General features: G+C 45.2%; 1 protein-coding gene and 1 non-coding gene across 2 annotated transcripts in view; one reads left to right on the plus strand and one right to left on the minus strand.

The window, feature by feature from the left end:
* The window catches only part of TOPAZ1 (testis and ovary specific TOPAZ 1), a 206689-nt gene extending 185342 nt beyond the window's left edge, over window positions 1-21347 (minus strand). Inside the window, exons 1-3 of the mRNA XM_073632756.1 lie at window positions 21339-21347; window positions 20391-20565; window positions 2510-2610 (exon numbers count right to left, since the gene is read on the minus strand). Of these exons, the coding sequence (XP_073488857.1) occupies window positions 2510-2610; window positions 20391-20565; window positions 21339-21347 (285 nt within the window). The remainder of the gene's footprint in view (window positions 1-2509; window positions 2611-20390; window positions 20566-21338) is intronic.
* LOC141146508 (U5 spliceosomal RNA) lies at window positions 10386-10500 on the plus strand. Its single transcript, XR_012244906.1, has one exon. It is a non-coding gene; the product is annotated as a U5 spliceosomal RNA (small nuclear RNA).
* Window positions 21348-21978: the final 631 nt, after the last annotated feature.

Consider the following 21978-nt stretch of genomic DNA (forward strand, 5'->3'; position numbering starts at 1 on the left):
TGGCAAGATGGACGTTAGCAAGTAGTTTAGCAACCTTGTCTATAGTGGATATAGAAGATATTTTATTAGAAATGATGGAAGATGAAAGTGTCATCGTTGATATATCGGTCTATGGAAAAGCTATTGGAGAGCTGTGTATAAAAATTTTTCAAATCTATTTTAAAACTCTAGGAGGGAGAAGCTTGGCAATATTTTAGATTTTTTTAAATTTATAAACTCAATAGTATATATATATATTAGCAGAAATAATTGGTGTTTAGCTTTGTTCCCTATGGAGACTTTTAACATATATCTAAAGCTAAAACTTTGTTTTTTTTTTAATTTGGATAAAATAAGAAAATGTTCTGGTCTTTTTTTTTTTTGTTAGCATCTGTGTCTCACTGGGGTGACTTTTCCTCACATCCTGCCCTATAGCTACTGCAGGAGTAAATAAGAAATCTTTAAAGTGAGGAAAATCCCCTCTTAGACAACTGTCACCGAAGCAAGTTCCCACTGAAAAATGAACCCTCTATTCCCCTTCCAATTCTACTAAAAATTTTGGACTTTGCCTTACTTTCATTCCCAATTACAATGCTCTCCAGGGCAAACAGGGTGAATCTCTCTAAAGGGGATGCGCACAGCAATCTGAGGCTGCTTTCACACAGCAGCTCTTCTAAAACGCACTATGCATTTTTAAAAATGCTTAGTGCGTTTTAAAAACATTGCATTACATCCTATGTGTGTGAATAGCTGGTTAAGGACGCTGTTGGGTACTGGTTCCTTAAAGCAGAGCCCCACCCAAAAGGGGAAGTTCTGCTTTAAGGCTTCCTCCACCCTTCCTGTTCACAAATTTTTTTTTGGGGGGGGTACCTGGTTTGTCTAGGTGATCCGATGTTCTCTCCCCCTCCCTCCTTGCAGTCTTCTGGATCATGTCACAGAAGACTGCAAAACCATTCACAATGTGTAGCACACCTCATGCATGTGAAGTGGGCACCCGGCAGTGAAGCCAGAAGCTGTCACGGCTGGGTGCCCACAGTTGAGATGCCGGCGCCTGGGACAGAAGACAGAGGGAAGGGACAGCTCGGGTGAGCACATCGCTGGATCCTGGGACAGGTGAGTTTCTGTTTATTAAAAGTCAATAGCTACAGTTTTTGTACCTGCTGACTGGAGCTCCTCTTTAAAGTGTAAATCCACCTTTACAGAAAATCTGTAAAGTGAACTTACACTGGACCCCCTCCCCCAACGCACCTGGTTCCGCTGATCTGAGGTCCGGCGATCACCCGCTCTGACACATCGTATAGCCGCTTTACCGGTCAACCTACTTAAAATCCCCAAAGCTTTCTCTCTTCTTCTCCCCCGCTGACAGGATGGGCTACGTGGGTTCTGATTGGTCGGCCCCACCCATGTAACGGCACCGACCAATTAAAATGCCTCCTACACGTATCCTTATGAGGTACGTTTAGGAGATTAAGCCGAGGGGATTTTGAAGCCCCAGGAACGGTAAAGCTGCTATCCCATGTGTCAGAGCGGGTGATCACCGGACTCCAGCGGGACCGATGGGGATGAGGAGGGTGTCCAGTGTAAGTTCACCTTACAGATTTTTCTGTAAAAGGTGAACTTACCCTTTAACAACCAGCTATTTATTGGTTGTTAAGGAGCAAGAAACCGCTGGCGTTCTTAACAACTAGTGATAATGCAGTAGGTCAGCATGCTCAAGCATCTCTTGTGCAGGAGCGATGCTACCACCAGAGGGGGAGGAAACAGAGATACAGGGCGGGACAGCAGGGAGCATCAGCTCTCAGAATCTGAGGGGAGGAGGTGGGAGAAGGCCGGTTAAGATCAACAGCTACTGGTGAGCATCTAAGGGGCAGGAGGCTGTGCGAGGGGTCACGGTTTACATCCCCGCTGATTGTTATAAAAGCCAGCATGTGCCGGCTCCTTAACAGTCAGCTATTCACTGATTAAATACAGTGGCACATGCCCACTCCTTAACCAACATAGTGACCTCAAAAACGCACCCAAAAACCAACCCCCTGTGAGTTTCCTATTGACTTCAATTGAAGGTGAAAACCCAGCACAGTGATGTGAAAAGTCTCATAGGATTTAAAGGCAAATAATTCTGGATGCACTTTTGTCCTGCAAGGGGCAGTCCAGTGCGGCAAAAGTGCATCAGTGTGAAAGGGCCCTAAACTTGACTTGTCTCTAACTTCTCACTGGGAGCCTAATCAAAACATGTGTCCTGGTCACTGGTGCCCAAGAGACTAAAGCAAAAAGCAGATGCAAATAGTGGTACCCTAGCGGTAAAAATACATATGCAGCTGCTGGAGAATGGATTTATGGAATTATAAACGTGTGCTGATGTTTACTGCAATTCTCATTCCTGAATTACATTTCAAGACAATAAGAATGAAAACCTAGAAGGCCAAACAACACATATTGTTAAAGGGTACATCTTTATTTGTATGAGAAATGAAATAATACTCTATGTCAAATATAAACACTGTCAAAATATATTTGTCATATTTCATACCTTTAGCCAAAGTTCTTTCCTGTAATAGAAGAACATGACTGAAATTCCAATTCTTCCCACAATAGTTTTGTGCACTTCATTAAGCTGGGGGTGTTTGAATACTGTAAACAAAACACATTTGGCATTAGGACATTTTGGTTCATAACTGTAAATAGGTAAATCGCTGTGATCTCTACGAGCCTCATATACCAGGTTACCCATCTACCACTAGATTAAGGATTCGTTCACACCCAGGTGTTTTAATGCACGTGAAGAGGTTTGAGTTCGATTTAATGGTGTAAGATAACATATTTTCAGTGCATTGCCTCGCGCACTCGCATTAGGGTTTTTGCAGTGGTGGGCGGACCTCTGCTTTAATGACCAGGAAATTTTTTTGCGATACAGCACTGCGGCGCTTTAACTGACAATTGCGCGGTCGTGTGACGCTGTACCCAAACAAAATTTACCTCCTTTTATCCCCCACAAATAGAGCTTTCTTTTGGTGGTATTTGATCACCTGAAAAGAAAAAAAAAAAACAATACGGGGATTTGTGTGTGTAAACACATCGCTGGATCGAGATGGGCTCAGATAAGTATTAGGGGGTCTGCTGCACACAGAAGGTTTTTTATCTTAATGCATAGAATGCATTAAGATAAAAAAGCTTCTGCCTTTACAACCACATTAGGCTCACGTTTTCTGTGAGATTAGGTTGTCTGTTGCAGATCAGAACAGAATGGATGGCACCTGATGGCTCCCAGGGACAGTAGCATATAGACATTACCGCCACTTTTTTTTCACCTCTTTAGATCTGCTCCCCCCTCCTTTTGTGTGTGGGGAGTCACTACCTACCAGTTTTTATTTTTCTTTCGTATGTTTCTGGGTATAATTTTTTAACAGTCATCCAAATACTAACATTTTTGCTACTGACCTTTTTTCGATAAGAGATGTAGATACACAAGATCCTGCTGTATATGGTATTAGAGTCAAATCCCTGGGGGACTCAACTAAATTTACAGGGACAGCTTTAGGGTAATGATATAATTTATACCATGTAAAACCATATTCAAATGTGGTCATGTTCTCTTGTGTGTGACTTAATTTAATTTTTTTTGTATGACTGAAAAACCTGAAAAGTATTAAAAAAATAAAATAAAATGGTGTTCTGTGAAGTATAATTAAGGAAAAGGGATTTTGTACTTACCTGCAAAAAACTTTTCCTGGAACACATCAATGGACACAGGAAAGTTAATTATTACACTACTAGGTTACGCTACACTTCCAGGTGATTTAACACTGGCAAATAGCAAAGCTTGACACCACCTGGCATAAAACCTCGCACTCCCAGCATTGCCTCAATTTTGTCAGCAAGAAAAATTGGAGTGATATCAGTGGGGAATGTGATGTACTTAAAGAAAGGAATTTCACAGGTAAGTCATGAATCCTGTTTTCTTAATCGTACATCACAGGACACAGGGGAATTAAATCTTAGACTGTTAGGAGTTCCAAAAGCAATCACGTAAGGGGTGAGAAACAGCAAACGGCTAACCAACCCAACAGCAGCAATATGTTTACCCCAACAAGAGGAAGAATACGTATAAATATGAGGAAATCATCAGGTCCAGATGGAATCCCAGGGTGAGTAGTTAAGGCCTGTGCTGATCAATTAGCTGGAGCCTTTGTCAAGATCTTTAATTGATCACTATCATCTGCTGTTCGGGCATGTTTAAAATCGACCACTATTATTTAAGTCAACTGTGGGAAGTTTAGACGATTATAGACCAATAGCACTGACCTCAGTACTAATGAAGTGCTTTGAGAGGTTGGTCTTGAAATATATCAAAACTAGATTACCGGGTAGTTTAGATCCTTATCCGTTTGCGTATAGGGCAAATAGAAGCACAGAAGATGCGATAGCTTTAGCGATGCATGGGGCACATAGTCATCTGGGGCATTTCGGAAACTACATAAGGATGTTGTTTATAGATTACAGCTCTGCCTTTAATACCATCATTCCAGATTGTTTGGTTGAAAGAATGCAAAAATTGGATTTGCCACCCTTTATTTGTTTTTGGATAAGGGATTTTTTGGTCCATCGCTCACAGGTGGTCAAATTGGATTTCTTCCAAGTGAGAGATAAGTACTGGAGCACCGCAGGGTTGTGTGTTAAGTCCCTTTCTGTGCGCTGTACACATATGACTGCACCCCCTATTATGAGACCAATAGTATGGTTAAGTTTGCCGATGACACTACCGTAATCGGTTGTATGACTGGAGACGATGAGGAGCAATACAAGAGAAAGGTTGATAGGAATTTGGAATGTGTTACAGCGAATAACCTGATCCTAAACACAAGGAAAACAAAGGAACATGCATTTCTTAAAACTTATTGTGGACAATCAACGTTGAAGCCATTATTAAGAAATCGCAACAGCATTTATATATTTTTTGCGACTCCTTAGGAAGAATGGCTTGGGAAGGAAGGTACTAGAGACCTTTTATCGCTCTGCCATTGAGAGTACATCAACGTATTGTATTCTAGTTTGGTATCCTAGTTGTACGCAGGCAGATAAAAATGCTCTAAAGAAAGTGGTTCGAACAGCACAGAAAATTGTAGGGTGTGAACTTGTTTCTCTAGAAGAAATATATGATACTCGTTGCCTTTGTAGAGCAGGAAAAATAGTGAGACCAGACTCATCCTGGTTGTCATTTATTTGAATTATTGCCATCTGGGAGATGCTTTCTCAAGGACAAATAGATTTAAAGAGAGCTGCTTTCCCAGGGCTATTAAGGCTATCAATACAGGAATGACATGAAAGAGGTCACATAGTCTTATTTTATTGTCTTGTTTAGTTTTTAATATGAGGACACTTTTTATACTTTTATAATACGGGGACACTTTTATATATATTTTTTTTGCTATAATTAAATCCTGTGTGATAAATGCCTGGTTAATAATTGTGATGTATGGATAATGTGTGGAGTAGAAATGTAATTTCATTGTGAATATGTTTTCTACAATGACAATAAATCTTCTCTTAAGGACAAATAGCATGACCCTTACAGGGTCACCTGTAGGACTCTCCCACTGAGGCCAGTGTCCACTGAGGTCTGAAAATCCACTTAGTGAATGTATGAGCAGAAGACCAGCCAGCCACTACTGACCTGAGAAACCAAGACCTGATGTTGTAAAACGCATAAGGCACCAACACTTCCATTAGAGCGGGCTTTCACGGGAAAGGGGGAACCCTATCTTTTGGACTATATGCCTGAGCAATGATTTTTCGAATCTACCAAGCAACTGTGGCTCAAGAGGCATCCTGTCCCTTTTGGAAGCCTTCAGACAACACAAGCAAGTCAAATTGTTGAATTGAGTCTGTGACTGCAAGGAAGACTCACAAAGCCCTTTCCACATTCAGGCAGTGGTGAGCAATCTTACAGTGTTTTGGAGCTGTATGAAAGAAAGGCAATACTATGTCCTGATTGAAATAAAATGTCAAGACCACCTAGGCAGGAAGAAATTATGTGGTGTCTGAAGTTCAAGAAAAGGACAAAGCTACAAGCTTAGACACCCTCCTAATAGAGGTAATAGCAATGAAATAAGCAACATCGCGTGATAGAAGACTCAGAAAAATATCCGGAATAGGTTCAAAAAGTGGCCTCTGATGGACCGACATCACAAGACTGAGGTCCCACAGGGTTAGCAGGGAGTGAACTGATGGAACAATGTCACCCACACTTTGCACAAAGGCCCTGACCAAGGAGTAGGAAGCCAACTGTTTCTGAAAGAGCTGAAAAAGGAGAAAATGGCGCAAGATATCACCAAAACATGCAAAGGAAAAACAATACCCAAATAAAATATATTCAAATTCACAATGAAAATGAGCATTAATGTCAAGTCCCAAATGAAAATAATGCAAAATGCATGTGCAATATGGCTAAAGAGTCCCAAATGGAAAAATCTGAAAAAGTCAAATAAAGGTGATACTGAACACCAGCGGCAGCTCCCTTGGGAGTCGAAGCAAAACTCTGAAAGACAATAGTGAAGAAAGACATGGTGCGCCAATCTAAGTGCAGTATCAAAAAACTTGATTTTAATATAAATGGTAAAAACAGCGGCCAAATGGTTACTCACAATAGTTCAGTAAAATCAGGCACATAAAAGGAAAGTAGGTGGTCCAGAGACATCATGCCCGCTGCTTCCAATGCAGGATCCGAAGGTGTTACAAAACGCTGGGGGGAGGCAGTCCACAATGTGTGATCCTCGGCTGGTGAGTGCTGAGCTGTGGGGGGAAGAAAGGAACCCAAGTGTCTGCAAGGTGGGACTGGCATAGGATCGAGCACTAAACCAGGAACCGGAAGAGGACCAGCGTGGAGCGCACCGGACACTGGAGGAGGAGCAGCAGAAGTGTCGTTGGACGTGTCAGATGACGCGTTTCAATGTGTCCGCATTTTCCTCAGATCTAATAGGCTAATGGAGTAGGCAAGGTTTATATAGAAGAACTGGAGACCGTCGCTAAGCGACGGCGTGACCCAGAACCGGAAGTACTAATGACGTTACAGGAAATCATTGAAGGGACAACAACAATAATGATGTAAACTAATGGTATGAATTCTCATTAGTTTATATCATTATTGTTGTTATCCCTTCAATGATTTCATTAGTACTTCCGGTTCTGGGTCACGCCGTCGCTTAGCTTTGTTTCTGAAAGAGCACCACCCAGGTAGTAATCTGAGAAGACTTTTATAGCCTTCAGGACTATAGACTTGTCCGGTCCAGACTGAAGCAAGAATAACACCGGTGCTTTGGATTATTTCCTGGGATTCCATGTGAAGGGGTAAATCCTACGATTAGAGGGTTTTCTGGCAATCACAGAGTCAGCACGAACCCTGTACCTCAGGACTTGGGCTTCAACAGCCAAGCTGTGAAAGTCAGTGACCATGAAGCATGATGGATATGGAGAGAAGTTCTGGGTGGACCTGTGGGGCCCACAGAGAGACAGCTGAAAGTCTATATCTTAGAACCACACTCCCATGGGCTAATTTGGTGCAATAAGAGTCACTGGAATGCCTTCTCTCTGTCCTTCAAAGCAGAAGCTTGAGAGAGGGAGGATGGATGGATGCATGAATCCGGTTGAATGAGCTCCACGGAATGACTAAGGTATCCCCTATGAAGGCCCAAAGATTCCTGAATCTTGACACAAACCTGCCCAGTTTGTGGTCAAGTCTGTGCACATTTAAAACTACATCTGATAACCCCCACTGGTGATAAAATTTGGAGAAATACCTCCGGGTAGAGGGACCAGTCAATGGCAGCTTAGGAATTCAGCTTGTCAATTCTCCACACCAGGAATGTGCACATGGACAGAACTGGAACACAGAATTGCACCCAAATCAGAATGATCTTCACTTCTCGAAGAGAAGCCTTGACATCTGTTACTGCCCTGGGGATTTATGTATGCCAATGCCATGATGTTATTGGATTGGACACCAACTAGCAATCAACAGAGCAGGGGGTCCAGTGCTTAAGGATGTTTATTGACATACAAGCCACCTCTGACAACCGGACAGTCTCATCAGTAGTATCCATGCCACAGGGAGAAAGCATTTTCCTGATTCCAGCATTGCGCTGGATGGCCACCATTTCAAGGATAAGAGGATTTTTTGGAGACCCCCTTGGGAGGGAAGGAATGACGAGACAGACATTCACCATATCCCTATGTAAGACCAAAGATGGGGACTTACAGGAGAAGGCCACTAGCTCCAACATGCAGCGCGGAAGTGATCTAAATTAAAAAAAAAAAAAAGATGACCTTCCAAGATAGCATGAGAATTCCACTAATGTTCTCAGAAGGAAGCTTTTGGATGACTGAAAAGAAGTTCAGGTCCCAAGGTGGCAACTGAGAATGCACAGGGGGGGCACATGACGAACCCCTCAGGGTCACAAAGACAGAGACCTGACTTCTAAGGGTACTCAATACAAACTTACACTCAATGCGGTGTTGAAGAAAAGCCAAGATCCCAGCCACTGAGAAGGCACGTGAAGGGACCCCGATAGCCTCACACCATCAGATATAAGCCTGAAATGTGCAATGACAATGCTTCTAGGTAGTACAATTATGGACCTACAGGATGGCAGAAATCAGAGCTCAACAACCCCTGGCTTCCAGTACCAGGCTTTTAATAACCAAGTTGATAAGCCAGATACAGTAAGCAGGGTGGAAGATCGGCCCTTAAGACAGAAGGTCTAACCTTAGAAGCGAATGCTCAGGAAGGTCTGCTACCAGCTGCACCACGTCGCTGTACCAGGGTCCATTAATGAAGCAGGAGTCTCCACTCACAGGAGAAGGTTATTCAGGCGGCCAAGTACAGTAATCCTCCATTGTTTCAGCAACACCAGGGTCTGAGCCAGCACCATGGTAAAAACCCAAGCAGAGGAGGCCAGGCCGAAGTGAAGAGCCACGAACAGATAAGGTGTGCACCTGACTGCACAGAGTAAAAGGGCGTCTTTGCCCAGCACAGATGGGGATGTGCAGGTACGCATCCTAGATGTCAATGAAGGCAAGGAAATCACCTTGATGACGAGAGGCCACCACCAAATGGGCGGATCATCTTGAACTTCTGCACCGACAGGGCAATTTGAGGTCATCAAGGTCCAGGATCGGGCGAATTCTTTCCTCCATCGGAACTGTAAATAGGGTAAAGTATAACCCTCTAAACCTCTTCGGATCTGGAGTAACCCGTGCCTGGAATAACAGATCCTGTGCCACCCCCATAAACAGCCTGCAGGTGAGACGGGGAAAGACAAAAATCGAGAGAAAATCATTTCTCTGGTGGCCGTACAAAACAATTTGTAGACCCAGATGTTGGGACAGTAGGGAGGTCCATGGGCCCGTGAACCAGCGAAGTCAACCTCCAACTTTGGAAATGAGTGGGGCAAGCCCTCACACCGAGGTCTTGTTGGTGGGCTTTGTGGACTTGTGAGCCCAGGAGCTATTTGCACCCTCTGCAGGAGCCTGTGAAGGGTTGGATCCTTTGAGGCAGGGGAGGGAAAAAGCCTCTTTACCCACTGGTAAGGAACTTGATGATGGCAACCAAGGTAGTCCCAAAGAGACATCCTTCCTGGGAAAACAAGTCCACCAGGGCCTTTTTAGAGGCCAGCATACCAACACTGGAGCCGAAAGAACTCACTGAAAGCGGAGATCCACTGTTTTTTGAGTTTATTAAAAGTTAGCAGTTACAAAAAGTGTAGCTGCTGACTTTTAATAAACAGCCACTCACCTGTTCCACGCTCCAGTGATGCGGCTGCCCGAAGCCTCCGTTCTCTCTCCCTCCTCTTCGTGGCGCCGACATTGAAAGTGTAAGCGTCCGGCTGTGACAGTTTGCGGCTTCACAGCCGGGCGCAAGCCGCGATGTGCTCAGTCAATGGCCAGGCATTGTTTTGGGACCTGTGACGTGTCCCAGAACATTGACGGGAGGGAGGGCCCACCTAGGGGGAGAGGAGGAATCGCCCAAGCGGCCAGAAGTCGGAAGGAGGAAGTGGGACAGGAAGTCCCACTCCAAACCAGGTACCCAGCCCCCCCCCCCCAAAAAATGACATGCCAATTGTGACATGTCAGGGGGCGAGGAGTACTTAAAGCGGAAGTTCCACTTTTGGGTGGAACTCCACTTAAAGCACTACCCCAGAGACCGAGAGCTGGAAAATAATAGGGCCAGGGACACCTGCCCTTTACCCAGACTATGGCGTAATTGCTTAGTCCAAGCAGCAAGCGCTTGAGACACATAGGCAACGGCCAACTTCCGAACGCAGTGCTGTCGTAAACCATGTGGGTGACCGATTCTGCCTTCCAGATACTTCAGAATCATGGTTGTCTAATTCAAGTTAGAAATGAGGAATCCAATACTCTGGTTTCTCATCAGATTGAATAAATCTTTAGCCTTTTACTAAAGATTTCCATGGAGAGGAATGACCATGAGTTTCACATAATTTTTTGATGCCTAGCTAATAGTTACATAGTTACATAGTAGGTGAGGTTGAAAAAAGACACAAGTCCAACCTATGTGTGTGATTATGTGTCAGTATTTCATTACATATCCCTGTATGTTGCGGTCATTCAGGTGATTATCTAATAGTTTCTTGAAGCTTTCAATGGTTCCGCTGAGACCACCGCCTGTGGAAGGGAATTCCACATCCTTGCCGCTCTTACAGTAAAGAACCCTCTACGTAGTTTAAGGTTAAACCTCTTTTCTTCTAATTGTAATGAGTGGCCACGAGTCTTATTAAACTCTCTTCCGCGAAAAAGTTTTATCCCTATTGTGGGGTCACCAGTACAGTATTTGTAAATTGAAATCATATCCCCTCTCAAGCGTCTCTTCTCCAGAGAGAATAAGTTCAGTGCTCGCAACCTTTCCTCATAACTAAGATCCTCCAGACCCTTTATTAGCTTTGTTGCCCTTCTTTGTACTCGCTCCATTTCCAGTACATCCCTCCTGAGGACTGGTGCCCAGAACTGGACAGCATACTCCAGGTGCGGCCGGACCAGAGTCTTGTAGAGCGGGAGAATTATCGTTTTATCTCTGGAGTTGATCCCTCTTTTAATGCATGCCAATATTCTGTTTGCTTTATTAGCAGCAGCTTGGCATTGCATGCCATTGCTGAGCCTATCATCTACTAGGACCCCCAGGTCCTTTTCCACCCTAGATTCCCCCAGAGGTTCTCCCCCCAGTGTATAGATTGCATTCATATTTTTGCCACCCAAATGCATTATTTTGCTGGGCTTGCTTTAAAAAAAAAAAAAGGGGGGGGAATCCACTACAGGAGGAGAGGTCCACAGCTCAGAAGGTCCTCCTCAAAATGGATAACTTACTGAAAAAAACGCTACAGAACCACAAAGGGGAGCTTCAGAAATGCTCATCCTGCAAACAAACTTTACAGGACTACAGAAGAGCGCTGCAGACATTCTCAAGGCTGTAAATTTAATTATCACAATAGGTGGGATAAAGAGACCTTAGCGAAACGAGTGGGCTAGGGAGCATCACAAAGGGGACAGCTGTGTACTCTGTAGTCTGACATATCTGCAGCCTCGAGCGTTTCCCACACAAAGATAGTGAGTACAGCCACCTGCAACTTTTTTCTTTACTGCAAGAGTGGCAGCAGCCGCATCCTGCAAATGTAGGAAATGAGGGCTGCAAATATCACCATAGAAGTCTCAATTAGGAGGGCCAGAAGAGGTCACTGGCAATAGGACGCCAAAAAGAGGTAGACAGGGACATGGATACTCACCACATCTAGGACTGGATCAGTGTCTGTTGAACACAACAGGCGGCCAACCTTCCCATCGCCAGAAGATATGACCTGCAGCACAGGACAAGCTGTAAAAGTCCACGGCTTACTACGCATCACCAATGGCGCGTTCCCGCAAGAGGAAATCCGTGCCAACTGAACATGTACCAAAGACGCCTCAGGGAGCCAACGCGCACCTGCACAGAATACTTGATGGAAAAGGACAGGAAAATGCCCAGGACGCGCACAGGAAGTGACCTCAACCTGATGGAAAAAAGCAGGAAAACACCCAGGAGGCACACAGGAAGTGGCATCAACCTGATGGAAAAAGGCGGGAAAATGCCCAGAAGGCAAACAGGAAGTGATCTCAAACTTTCCTATATAAGCCCAGCCCAGACACTGCCAAATTGCTGGATAATCTTCAGCCCCCCCTTGTTCCTGTGCTAGTGTGTGATCTGTCTGAACCTGTTGTGACCTTTTTGACTACTCTTGATTGCTGCTTGCCATTGACCTCGGATTTGTACCTTAACCATTCTACTTCTTTGCCCCTTTTGTAAACAGCTGCCATATTGGAACCGACCCCGGCTTGGATCTCGACCATTTTTCTTCTGATTAACCCTTTTTTGCTTCGTTGCCCAACTGGACTTGACCTCGGCTCGGATCTCGGACTAAGGCTTGCGCGGTGCTCCGCACCCCTGCCACTCGGTGTCCACCAAGTCTCTGTCTCCATCTCCAGAGGCTTTAAGGGCCCGAGGTGCAAGGGAGGCCTCCCCACTACTTAGGTCTCACATCAGGTATGTGGCCCTCGTGACAGAAGCATACGACGGGTGTGACATCAACAAAAAGTATCCACCCACCCCACAACTGAGAGGGACAGCAGGCACAGTACATTCTTGCTGGGCGTCCAATGAGTCCCTATGCCTTTAAGGAGGAGTGGGCTCCATCCAGGCAAACCTGCCCCTGATTTATCCACTGATATATTTGCTCCATCTTGGAGACTCGCAAGACTATAGTTAGGACGGCAGCATACAGAGGCGCCTCAATGTGGGCACTGCGGCTTCCACATATATTTGCAAATGTGTGCAACAAATCCCTCCATTTTTAACATGAATTGTTAAGACAGGGTCAATTTGGTCTTTTTGCTAGCTAACTGGTAAGTGTGCTGGGAAATGTTTGCTTTTTTGTGACAGTATCTGCACCCCTAGCTCCATACAGAGCGCGGCAGAAAAGCTTTCTAAAAGCCGACAGGGTAGCTGGGCAAATGCCAAAAGACAAAAAGCTTGCCCAGTCCCTGCCCACTATTGTCCCTCCCCACCAGAGAAAGATGCCAGGCAGCAGTGGCATAGAAGGGCCAGTGTCCAAATATAAGATGATAGGGGCCACAGCCTATTTAGCAACTGCCTACCGGAAGGAGGAGTCAGGATCCCATCTGGAAAAGGTCAGTACGGAAGGGCAACATCATTAAGCAAGATGGGGGGGGGGCACAGCCCACTCAGCAACTGCCCACTAAAAGAGGGCGCTGGGAGCCCTGGCAGAAAAAGGGCCCTATACAAGGGCAATGCCCTTAAGCAATATGGCGGGTGCCACAGCCTGCCCCAGTAGACTGCAAAGAGGAAACCTAAACTGCCGGCTAGCCTGACCTCGGGGAGCGTGCACCCGCTGAGGGCCTTGCAGGAAGAAACCTGACCCAGGCAGACATCCAGGAGAATCCCATCACCCAGTGACAGATACATGCCCAGCCCCAAGACGCAGGGTAGAAATCAGAACCATGTGCCCCCAACAGCTGCTGGGCACACACACCAAATAGGGAAGGGGGAGGGGTATGCACAATTCAACAAAGCTACCCAAGTACCAGGGGACTCCCTCTGGCTGAAACCAGGGCAACAATGCAGGAAGAGCTCAAATACACGTCTCAGGTATTCCACCCACCCTGAAGGGGGGGGGGAGGGAAAGGCATGGAGACTGACCCCTTAGGCCTGGAAGGAAGGAAAGGACCCCATAGGACCGACCACCCTATAGAGTACCCACAGCCTGCCACTGCACCTAAAGGAAGAGGGGTATCTACTTACCAGTCAAACAAAAGTAGTGGGCAACACTCTGGAGACAGACCCGCCACATTACCAAAGTTGGGGAAGCGGTCCGCCAGGGTAACACAGACATGGACTGTAAAGTCAGGATCTTTCCCCAGCTTGGACGGGCTGAGTGATGTCAGCTGACAGCAGGCTTTAGCACTCCTGTGATCCAAAGCCTAAGCCAAAAAAATCTTTGGCCATACTTATCCTTTACATGCCTCTAAAGAAAAAAAATCCCAAGAAATAAGAAAAAATAAATACCGTATTTATCGGCGTATAACACGCACCGGCGTATAACACGCACCCCAATTTAGGAGGGAATTTTAAGGAAAAAAAAACTTTTAGAAGGGAAGTTGAAGGGAAAAAAACTTATCATTGCAGCCTTCTCAGTGCAGCCTTGCCCCAGTGCAGCCATGTCAGTGCAGCCTTCCCCAGTGCAGCCTTGTCAGTGCAGCCATGTCAGTGCAGCCATGTCAGTGCAGCCTTCCCCAGTGCAGCCTTCCCCAGTGCAGCCTTCCCCAGTGCAGCCTGCCCCAGTGCAGCCTTGCCCCAGTGCAGCCTTGCCCCAGTGCAGCCTTGCCCCAGTGCAGCCTTCGATCAACGGTCCCTGCTTCCTGAGCTTCAAAATCGCCGACCGCGATTTGAAAATGGCGCTGCCGGCGCCGAAATACACAGAGCCGGTCCTCGGCTCTTTCCGGCGGCTCTCGTTTACTTTCGGCTCCACTCGTAGTCCCGAGCGGAGCTATCCGAGTAGGTTCGGATAGCTCCGCTCGGGACTACGAGTGGAGCCGAAAGTAAACGAGAGCCGCCGGAAAGAGCCGAGGACCGGCTCTGTGTATTTCGGCGCCGGCGGCGCCATTTTCAAATCGCGGTCGGCGATTTTGAAATTTTGACAGCTCGGGATCGCAGGATATCGGCGTATAACACGCACCTGCGACTTTCCCCTGATTTTAAGGGGGAAAAAGTGCGTGTTATACGCCGATAAATACGGTAACTGGCTTTCCTATGGCAGAAAGGGGTTTTATACCAACTAGAACAGCTGTGCTCTTTCTGCCTACTGTCCTACTGTAGGTGATGCTAAAAACACTATTGTAAAGAATGAAAAGAAGCTGTGTTAATCAATGAACGGAAGAGAAAATCTGGTTTTGGTGCTGAGACATGGAGCAATCCAAGGACAGATCCCCTTTGTCCCAAACTGTCAGGATACTGAGTTGCAACAGTATTGAAACTGAGCATACAGGACTGACTCGAAAGAGGCTACCATCAACCCCAGCACCCTCATGCAGAGGTGATGAAGGGGCATTCCAGGGAACTCAACTCCCACACCTTGGACTGAACAGTCTGAAGCATTTCCTGGGAAGGAAAACTCGTACCAGGGTCATGTCCGGGACCCAGATATTCCAGCTGATATGACAGCTCCAGGGTCAACTTCTTAAGCTTGAGGACCCAGCCAAAGTCCTGCAGGACTTTTGCCGTATTAGAAACATTGGCCCTGAGGCCTTTACGATTGTTTCTGCAGGAGTAGATTGTGCAGATTCCCCAGAATGGGAATGCCCCTGGCTCACAATGAGCCAAAACTGGGGGCAGCACTGTTGTAATCACTGTGCCAATGCTAGGCCAAACTGTAGAGCCAAACACTGAAAAGTGACACTCCCCCTCCGCAATCTATAGGTGGTCCTGAGGAAGCGGAAATGTACATCTGTGGAGAAAGGCATCCTTGATGTCAACCGAGGGAAGAAACCAATTGCCTTACAGTCTTCAAACAGAACATTTGAATATGTAAGAATTTATTCAAACACTTCAGGTCCAGAATGGGCCCCATATCGGCATTTGACTTGGGCATCATGAACAGGTTGGAATAGCAACTCAGAGTGCAACTGGATCAGTGCAGCAAAGAAAGCTGATCTTCTGTCGGTGCAGTGAGCGCATTTGATGACATGAAGCATGGAGAAGGCCACTGGACACAACTTTATGGCCTCATATATTGAAGATATTTGGGATTTTTACTACCACAAAGACCAAGAGTTGCTTCACTTGTAGAAGTAGGGGCGTCCCTTCATTTCGAATTAGGGGCGTCCCTTCATTTTGTTGCCCATCTTGGTGGGTTCCCAAACTTTTTCAGAAAGTAAGTTTTCAGTTTTGCCCTCAAGTTCTGAGAAGAATATATGTGCACTGAAAGAAGCAGAGAGTCACCAGGGAGAATCTCCCAGTCCATCCACGCAGAAGTGCAATGTTTCAGGGAAGAGCTCCAATTGCTATATGGCTGACAAAACCTCCAGGTTCTTCTGCTACATGATTTGCCCATAAAAGCAAAGCCTGACAAATCCCCAACGATGCAATGGCAGATTGCATGGCCACACTAGCCAGTGTAGAGTGACTTAAAAAGGGACTCAAATTTTTTGTCCACGGGGCCTTAAACACCAGGACATCATGCACCAAGACAGTAAGGGTCTTATTTAAGTAAAACACTGCAGGGTCTACAACAGGGCCTGTCCACTTTTTGCGGAAACTGTGTTCAGTCGGGTCCTGCTGTGCAAAACCGTTTAAGGGCACAAATGCCTTTTTTCTGGATGGGCCTAGTCCTTGTACAGATCCTCTTCAGTATGAGGATGCAAGGGAAAGGATGGTTTTGGTGCTTTCCAGGACCCCAACCTCAACCTTAGTTCCTAGGGGTTCTGGTGGCGACAGTTTATGCAGACAACCACTGTGGGATGAAGACACAGAGGCCTCGCTGTCCTCTTCAGAGAATTCCTCCACCTTGAGGGAATCTGGTTCCTCTAACCCTGCCTCTTCAGCCAACCCGAAAGAGTGCTAAGGGAAAGTCACAAGATAGCACCTGTAGAGACCTTATAAATCCACCCATCTGTAAATCCTTACATATATCCACCTGGTCCCGATCCCCCAAACTTACCAGACCCTCAAGGGGGCACAATACTCACAATTCTTAGCGCTAATACCAAGAAGGTATGAATGTGGTGATGGGGGTGTTAGCCTTGCTGGGTCTCACCACCTGGAGGCTTTGGGGTTCCAAGTCATGTTGCAGCCTATGCTTTGCTTGAACTCAGCAAAGTGTGTCCTGGTTGGCTGGGGGTGCTAAACAGAGATGGCCCAGTTTGAATATGACACCGGTGCATGCTCAGAGCACACATAGCAACCAAGGACATAGAATCAGTGTGCCCTGTACCAATGGATACCCACAGCATTCTTTTGTGGAGCCGGCAAGCTGGGACCTGCCATTTCTATAGGTGTGGTAGGGGAAAAAATTGCACCTACACTTTCAGTCTCCCAAGTCACCCTTTCCCCCCCAGTCTTCCAGAACTGGGCTCTGCTGCAGTAGAACAGGGCCCTGGACCTGTAAAATACCCCATCAGCTAACCCACATATAGAACAGCCCACCATGGTGAGCACCACATGCAGGTTCCAGTGCCATTGCAGTTAACAAGCCCATTCTCATTCTTCCACCAGGGTCTAAGGACTGTCTCTGGAATACAAGCATTTGTAGGGTTCAATCATGAAATCTGTCACAGTTCTATAGCACCAAACTTTAACAGAGAAATGGAGTTGAAATAGAAATCCCTGAATCAAAGCAGATAGGTCCATCAACGATGGAAATGAGCAAAACAATGAGGCAATGCAGGGGGTGGAAGCAGTTATGTTGTGTGGTGTCAGGCTCTATTTGCCAGTGTCCAATCGTCTGAAGGTGAAACACAACTAGTCTACAGAATTCACACTCATGTACTGCGACGTACAACTAAGCCTATTGACACAGCTCAGGAGCTCATGCTGAAATTTGCATATACCAGAGAGTCAGAGCAATCACGCATCTCTTAAAGTGGTTATCTTACAAAACGATGCCATTGGCAGCCCCTCTCTTTTATCCGGCGATAACTCACAGTATACATATGTGTTTAAATCTATGGCTCTAAATACCTTTTTCAGGTATCTTCAGGCCGTTCAGGTGACTGCCTGCCGCTCTGCTACTACAATCCATTGCTACAGCAGGAGGGGCCGAAATCTTCCTCTGACACCAGCCGGGAGGTCACATGACTGGCATGCTGGATGCTCGGCACCTACCACTGTAGCCCTGGATCGTAGTATCAGAGCCACGTGACCTCCAAGCTGAGCGCTCGCACCTCCCACTGTAGCCCTGGATCGTAGAACGTCCGGGAGTCACATGACCGGCCTGAATATACCTAAGAAGAAAAAAAAAAAAAAAAAAAAGGTATTTAGAGGTTGGGCAGAGTTGGCTGACACAGACACAGGAGCTGACAGGCAGGGAGGGAGGTGGGAGGGAGAGACAGACAGAGCAGACTTGTCAGGGCAAACCACGGTGTAAGGGCTCAGCAGTCATGATAAATCGTGGTTAGTTTACAGGGGGGAGGGCAAGTACCAGGCAGGATCCCCCAGGTTTTTTTTTTTTTTACAGTTTAGAGAGGGGCAGATTAGACAGCACAAGCACCATGCTGTTTAAGGGAACAGGATTTCTTTTTTTTTTTCTTTTAGGGTTATAAACACTAATAGACAGCATTACCAGATTTTCAATGAGAGTGAGCCTGTCAGCAGAAGAGCACTGCTCCGTTTTCAGATAATCCATATTGCTTTGAGAATCCTTTGTCATGCATTAAATAACTCTTAAATGACTCCTGGTAAAACATAAAAAACTTTATACTTATAATAAGACAACAAATACTAAACCATCGCTTTAAAAGCGATAGTTTTTAAAAGGGATTTAAACCCCATTACCACAAAACTGTATATACACATAAGGGGCATCTGTAGATTAAAAACAAACTGCAGCTCTGACTACAGTTGAATAAAGCCCTTGCTATAGGTGTAGGCCATTTACATACCTTATGAAACCTGATTGGAATCCTCCCAGGATGTTGCAAAGTACTTCCAGGACGTTGCTAAGTGAGACCTATTCATCACTCCTCACCTCCACCATCACAGGAGTGAGCTCTCAAATGCTGAGCTCAGAGCTACTACATCAGGGGAGAGAAAAAGTATGTAAGGGGGGTTTAAATCAGAGACGGAGCTCACTCCTGTGATGGCGGAGGTGAGCAGTGACGACTAGGCCTCACTTAGCAACGTCCTGAGAGTACTCCAGTCAGGCTTCATAAGGTATGTATATGGCCTACACCTATAGCAAGGGCTTTATTCAACTTTAGTCAGGAGTTGCAAAGTTTGTTTTAATCTACAAACAACCCTTACCTGCATAGGCAGGTTTTTTTTTTAAACCACTTGCCGACCAGCCGCCGTCATTATACTGCGGCAGGTCGGCACGATCCGCGAGCCGTCTTAGCTATACGTTAGCTCCTTTAAGCGGGCTAGCAGGCGCGCATGCTGCACTCGGGGGGGGGGTTCTGAGAGGAGAGGAAATGCAGATCCTGAGTTCCTAATGGCTAGGAACCACGATCTGTCATCTCCTATAGTCAGTCCCCTCCCCCTACAGTTAGAACACACAGTCAGGGAACACAGTTAACCCTTTGATTGCCCCCTAGTGTTAACCCCTTCTCTGCCAGTGACATTTATTCAGTAATTAGTGCATTTTTATAGCAATGATTGCTGTATAATTGTCAATCGTCCCAAAAGTGTCTGATGTGTCCGCCATACTGTCGCAGTCACGATAAAAATCGCAGATCGCCGCCAATACTAGTAATAAAAAAATTAATAATAAAAATGCCATAAATCTATCCCCTATTTTGTAGACGCTATAACTTTTGCACAAACCAATATACGCTTATTACGATTTTTATTATCAAAAATATGTAGAAGAATACATATTGGCCTAAACGGAGAAAAAAAATTCGCCTTTTAAAAAAAAAAAAAAAAAACTGGGGATATTTATTATAGCAAAAAGCACAAAATATTGTGTTTTTTCTTTTTTTTCCAAAATTGTCGCTCTTTTATTTATAGCAAAAAAATAAAAACCGCAGAGATGATCAAATACCACCAAAAGAAAGCTCTATTTGTGGGAAAAAAAGGACGTCAATTTTGTTTGGGTACAGCGTTGAACGACCGCGCAGTTGTCAGTTAAAGCGACGCAGCACTGTATCGCAAAAAGTGCTCTGGTCATTGAGCAGCCAAATCTTCAAACTATTCAACAAAATAGAAAATGATGAGAAATTATAAAGTTACGGTTGTCCCTAGAACTGGAAAATCCTTCACTGGCGACACTTGTTCTGGGGACAACCGTCAATGAGGTATTCCTTTAACTTGGTAGATTTTTTTCTTTTTTTTTTTTTTAAGACTTGATGTTCGGTCTCCAAGCCAGGAAGTGAATAGAAATCTCTCTAATGGGACACAGACAGGAAAACCATAAACTGGCAGGAGTTTAACCATCACCTACTCTATGAAAAAGTGAGAAAATAAAATACATGCCCTTTAAGTGAGCTTCACAAAATCTGCAACTCCAATACAGATCTGCATCAGTGAGAAGTCAGAACATTAAGCAAGCATTATTATTTGAACTGATGGGTGTGACATGGCTCCTATTTCACCTAGGGCTTACCTCCACAACCATGTCAGCAAATGCTACATGTATACTTACTTGTGTCTGCAAATTCACAATAAGGAACGTCTGGTCTGTCATCAATGGACTCCTTCATTAGAGCTTCAGCAATGCATTGTGAAAAGTTCTTTAAATCTGTTAGATTTTCACGTCCTGTACAGATATTAATATATAAAGTTCCTAGTTTCACCCAGTCACTGTTGACTTTACAATACTGGAAAAAAAAATATAACTAAACTAAGTTTCTATTAAAACTAAAGTGGAATTTCAAATGACTTATGGACTTTATGGTAAGTCGTTAAATGGACAGAATAAAACATTTTAAGATTACACTCACCCTAAGCACTATATTTATAAAATAAAACATTTGCAGTGCTATACATCACGTGAAACCGTGTCCTTACTGTGTAGATGCACCCTCTCTATACTGGTGACGATCATCATCAAAACAGAAAATGAAGGTGTTACTAAACTTTACAGTTGTCCCCAAATGTGACTTCCGACAACATCAAATGTTATTCAACCATTTTCACTCCAGGTCAGATGTTACTCAATCATAGGAATAGCTTGGGAATACTGCATTATGGCCACTAGATGCAGGTGATGATCATAGTAAATACTTATTTACTATGATCGTAATCTCCATCTAGTGCTCCTAATACAGTATTTTTTCTAAATTGTGCAATTCTCATGAAGAACACCTAACCTGGAGAGAAAACAGCCTAGTATTGCCAGCATTTGCACAGAAAGAATTTGCATGCAGTTTCACAGGACAAATAGCTATGCAAATTTGTTATTTATACAACTTTTAGTATTCACACAGGTATTCCAAAGACTAGCCGATTAGGGTTTATGTGCTCATACTAGTATGAGTTTACACATTCTAAATATATATATTAAATACCCTCCTATCTAGCCACTGCATATAAACAGCCGGGCAAAGAGCTTTGACAATCCGGGAGGATGCATCTGTATGTCCTCCCTTACCTCATGCATGCCCATGAAGTTTTACCATCCCCCAACCTCACGTGTGAACGAGCCCTAGTAGTGCATCCAGTCACAGTGTCTCCAAACAGCAACACACCAGTCACAGTGTCATTACACCAGTGTAGCTAGAAACCATGTTTCTGATTGCAGCCATAGCCGACCAGTGCAGCCAACATTTTTCCTGATCACTGCCACACCAATCCCAGTGTTACTAGACCGACGTATCCCAGCAAGTGTTACCTATTGCTCCCACACCAATCCTAGTGTCACCAGATCAGTGTAAGCTATCAACCGTGTTCCTAATCGTCGTCACACCAGTTTCGGTATTACCAGACCAGTACAGCCATCAACAGTGTTACTAATCACTGCCACACCAGCGACAATGTCACCAGACCAGTGTAACTAGCAACGATGTTCCTGATCACTAGTTACAGCAGAGCCAGCGCAGCTATCAACAGTGTCCCTGATCACCACCACATCAGTACAGTGCTACCAGAGCCAGTGTAGCCTGATCACCACCACACCAGTGCAGCGTTGCCTCTGCCTGCCACCTGTACTGACCCTGGCCTGTTTATTGACTAGGATTCTGCATTCTGTTTGGACCAATCCTTTGCCTGTTTGATGACCGTGTCTCTGCCTG

The sequence above is a fragment of the Aquarana catesbeiana genome, linkage group LG05, assembly GCF_042186555.1.
Source record: "Aquarana catesbeiana isolate 2022-GZ linkage group LG05, ASM4218655v1, whole genome shotgun sequence".
Lineage (NCBI taxonomy): Eukaryota > Metazoa > Chordata > Amphibia > Anura > Ranidae > Aquarana > Aquarana catesbeiana.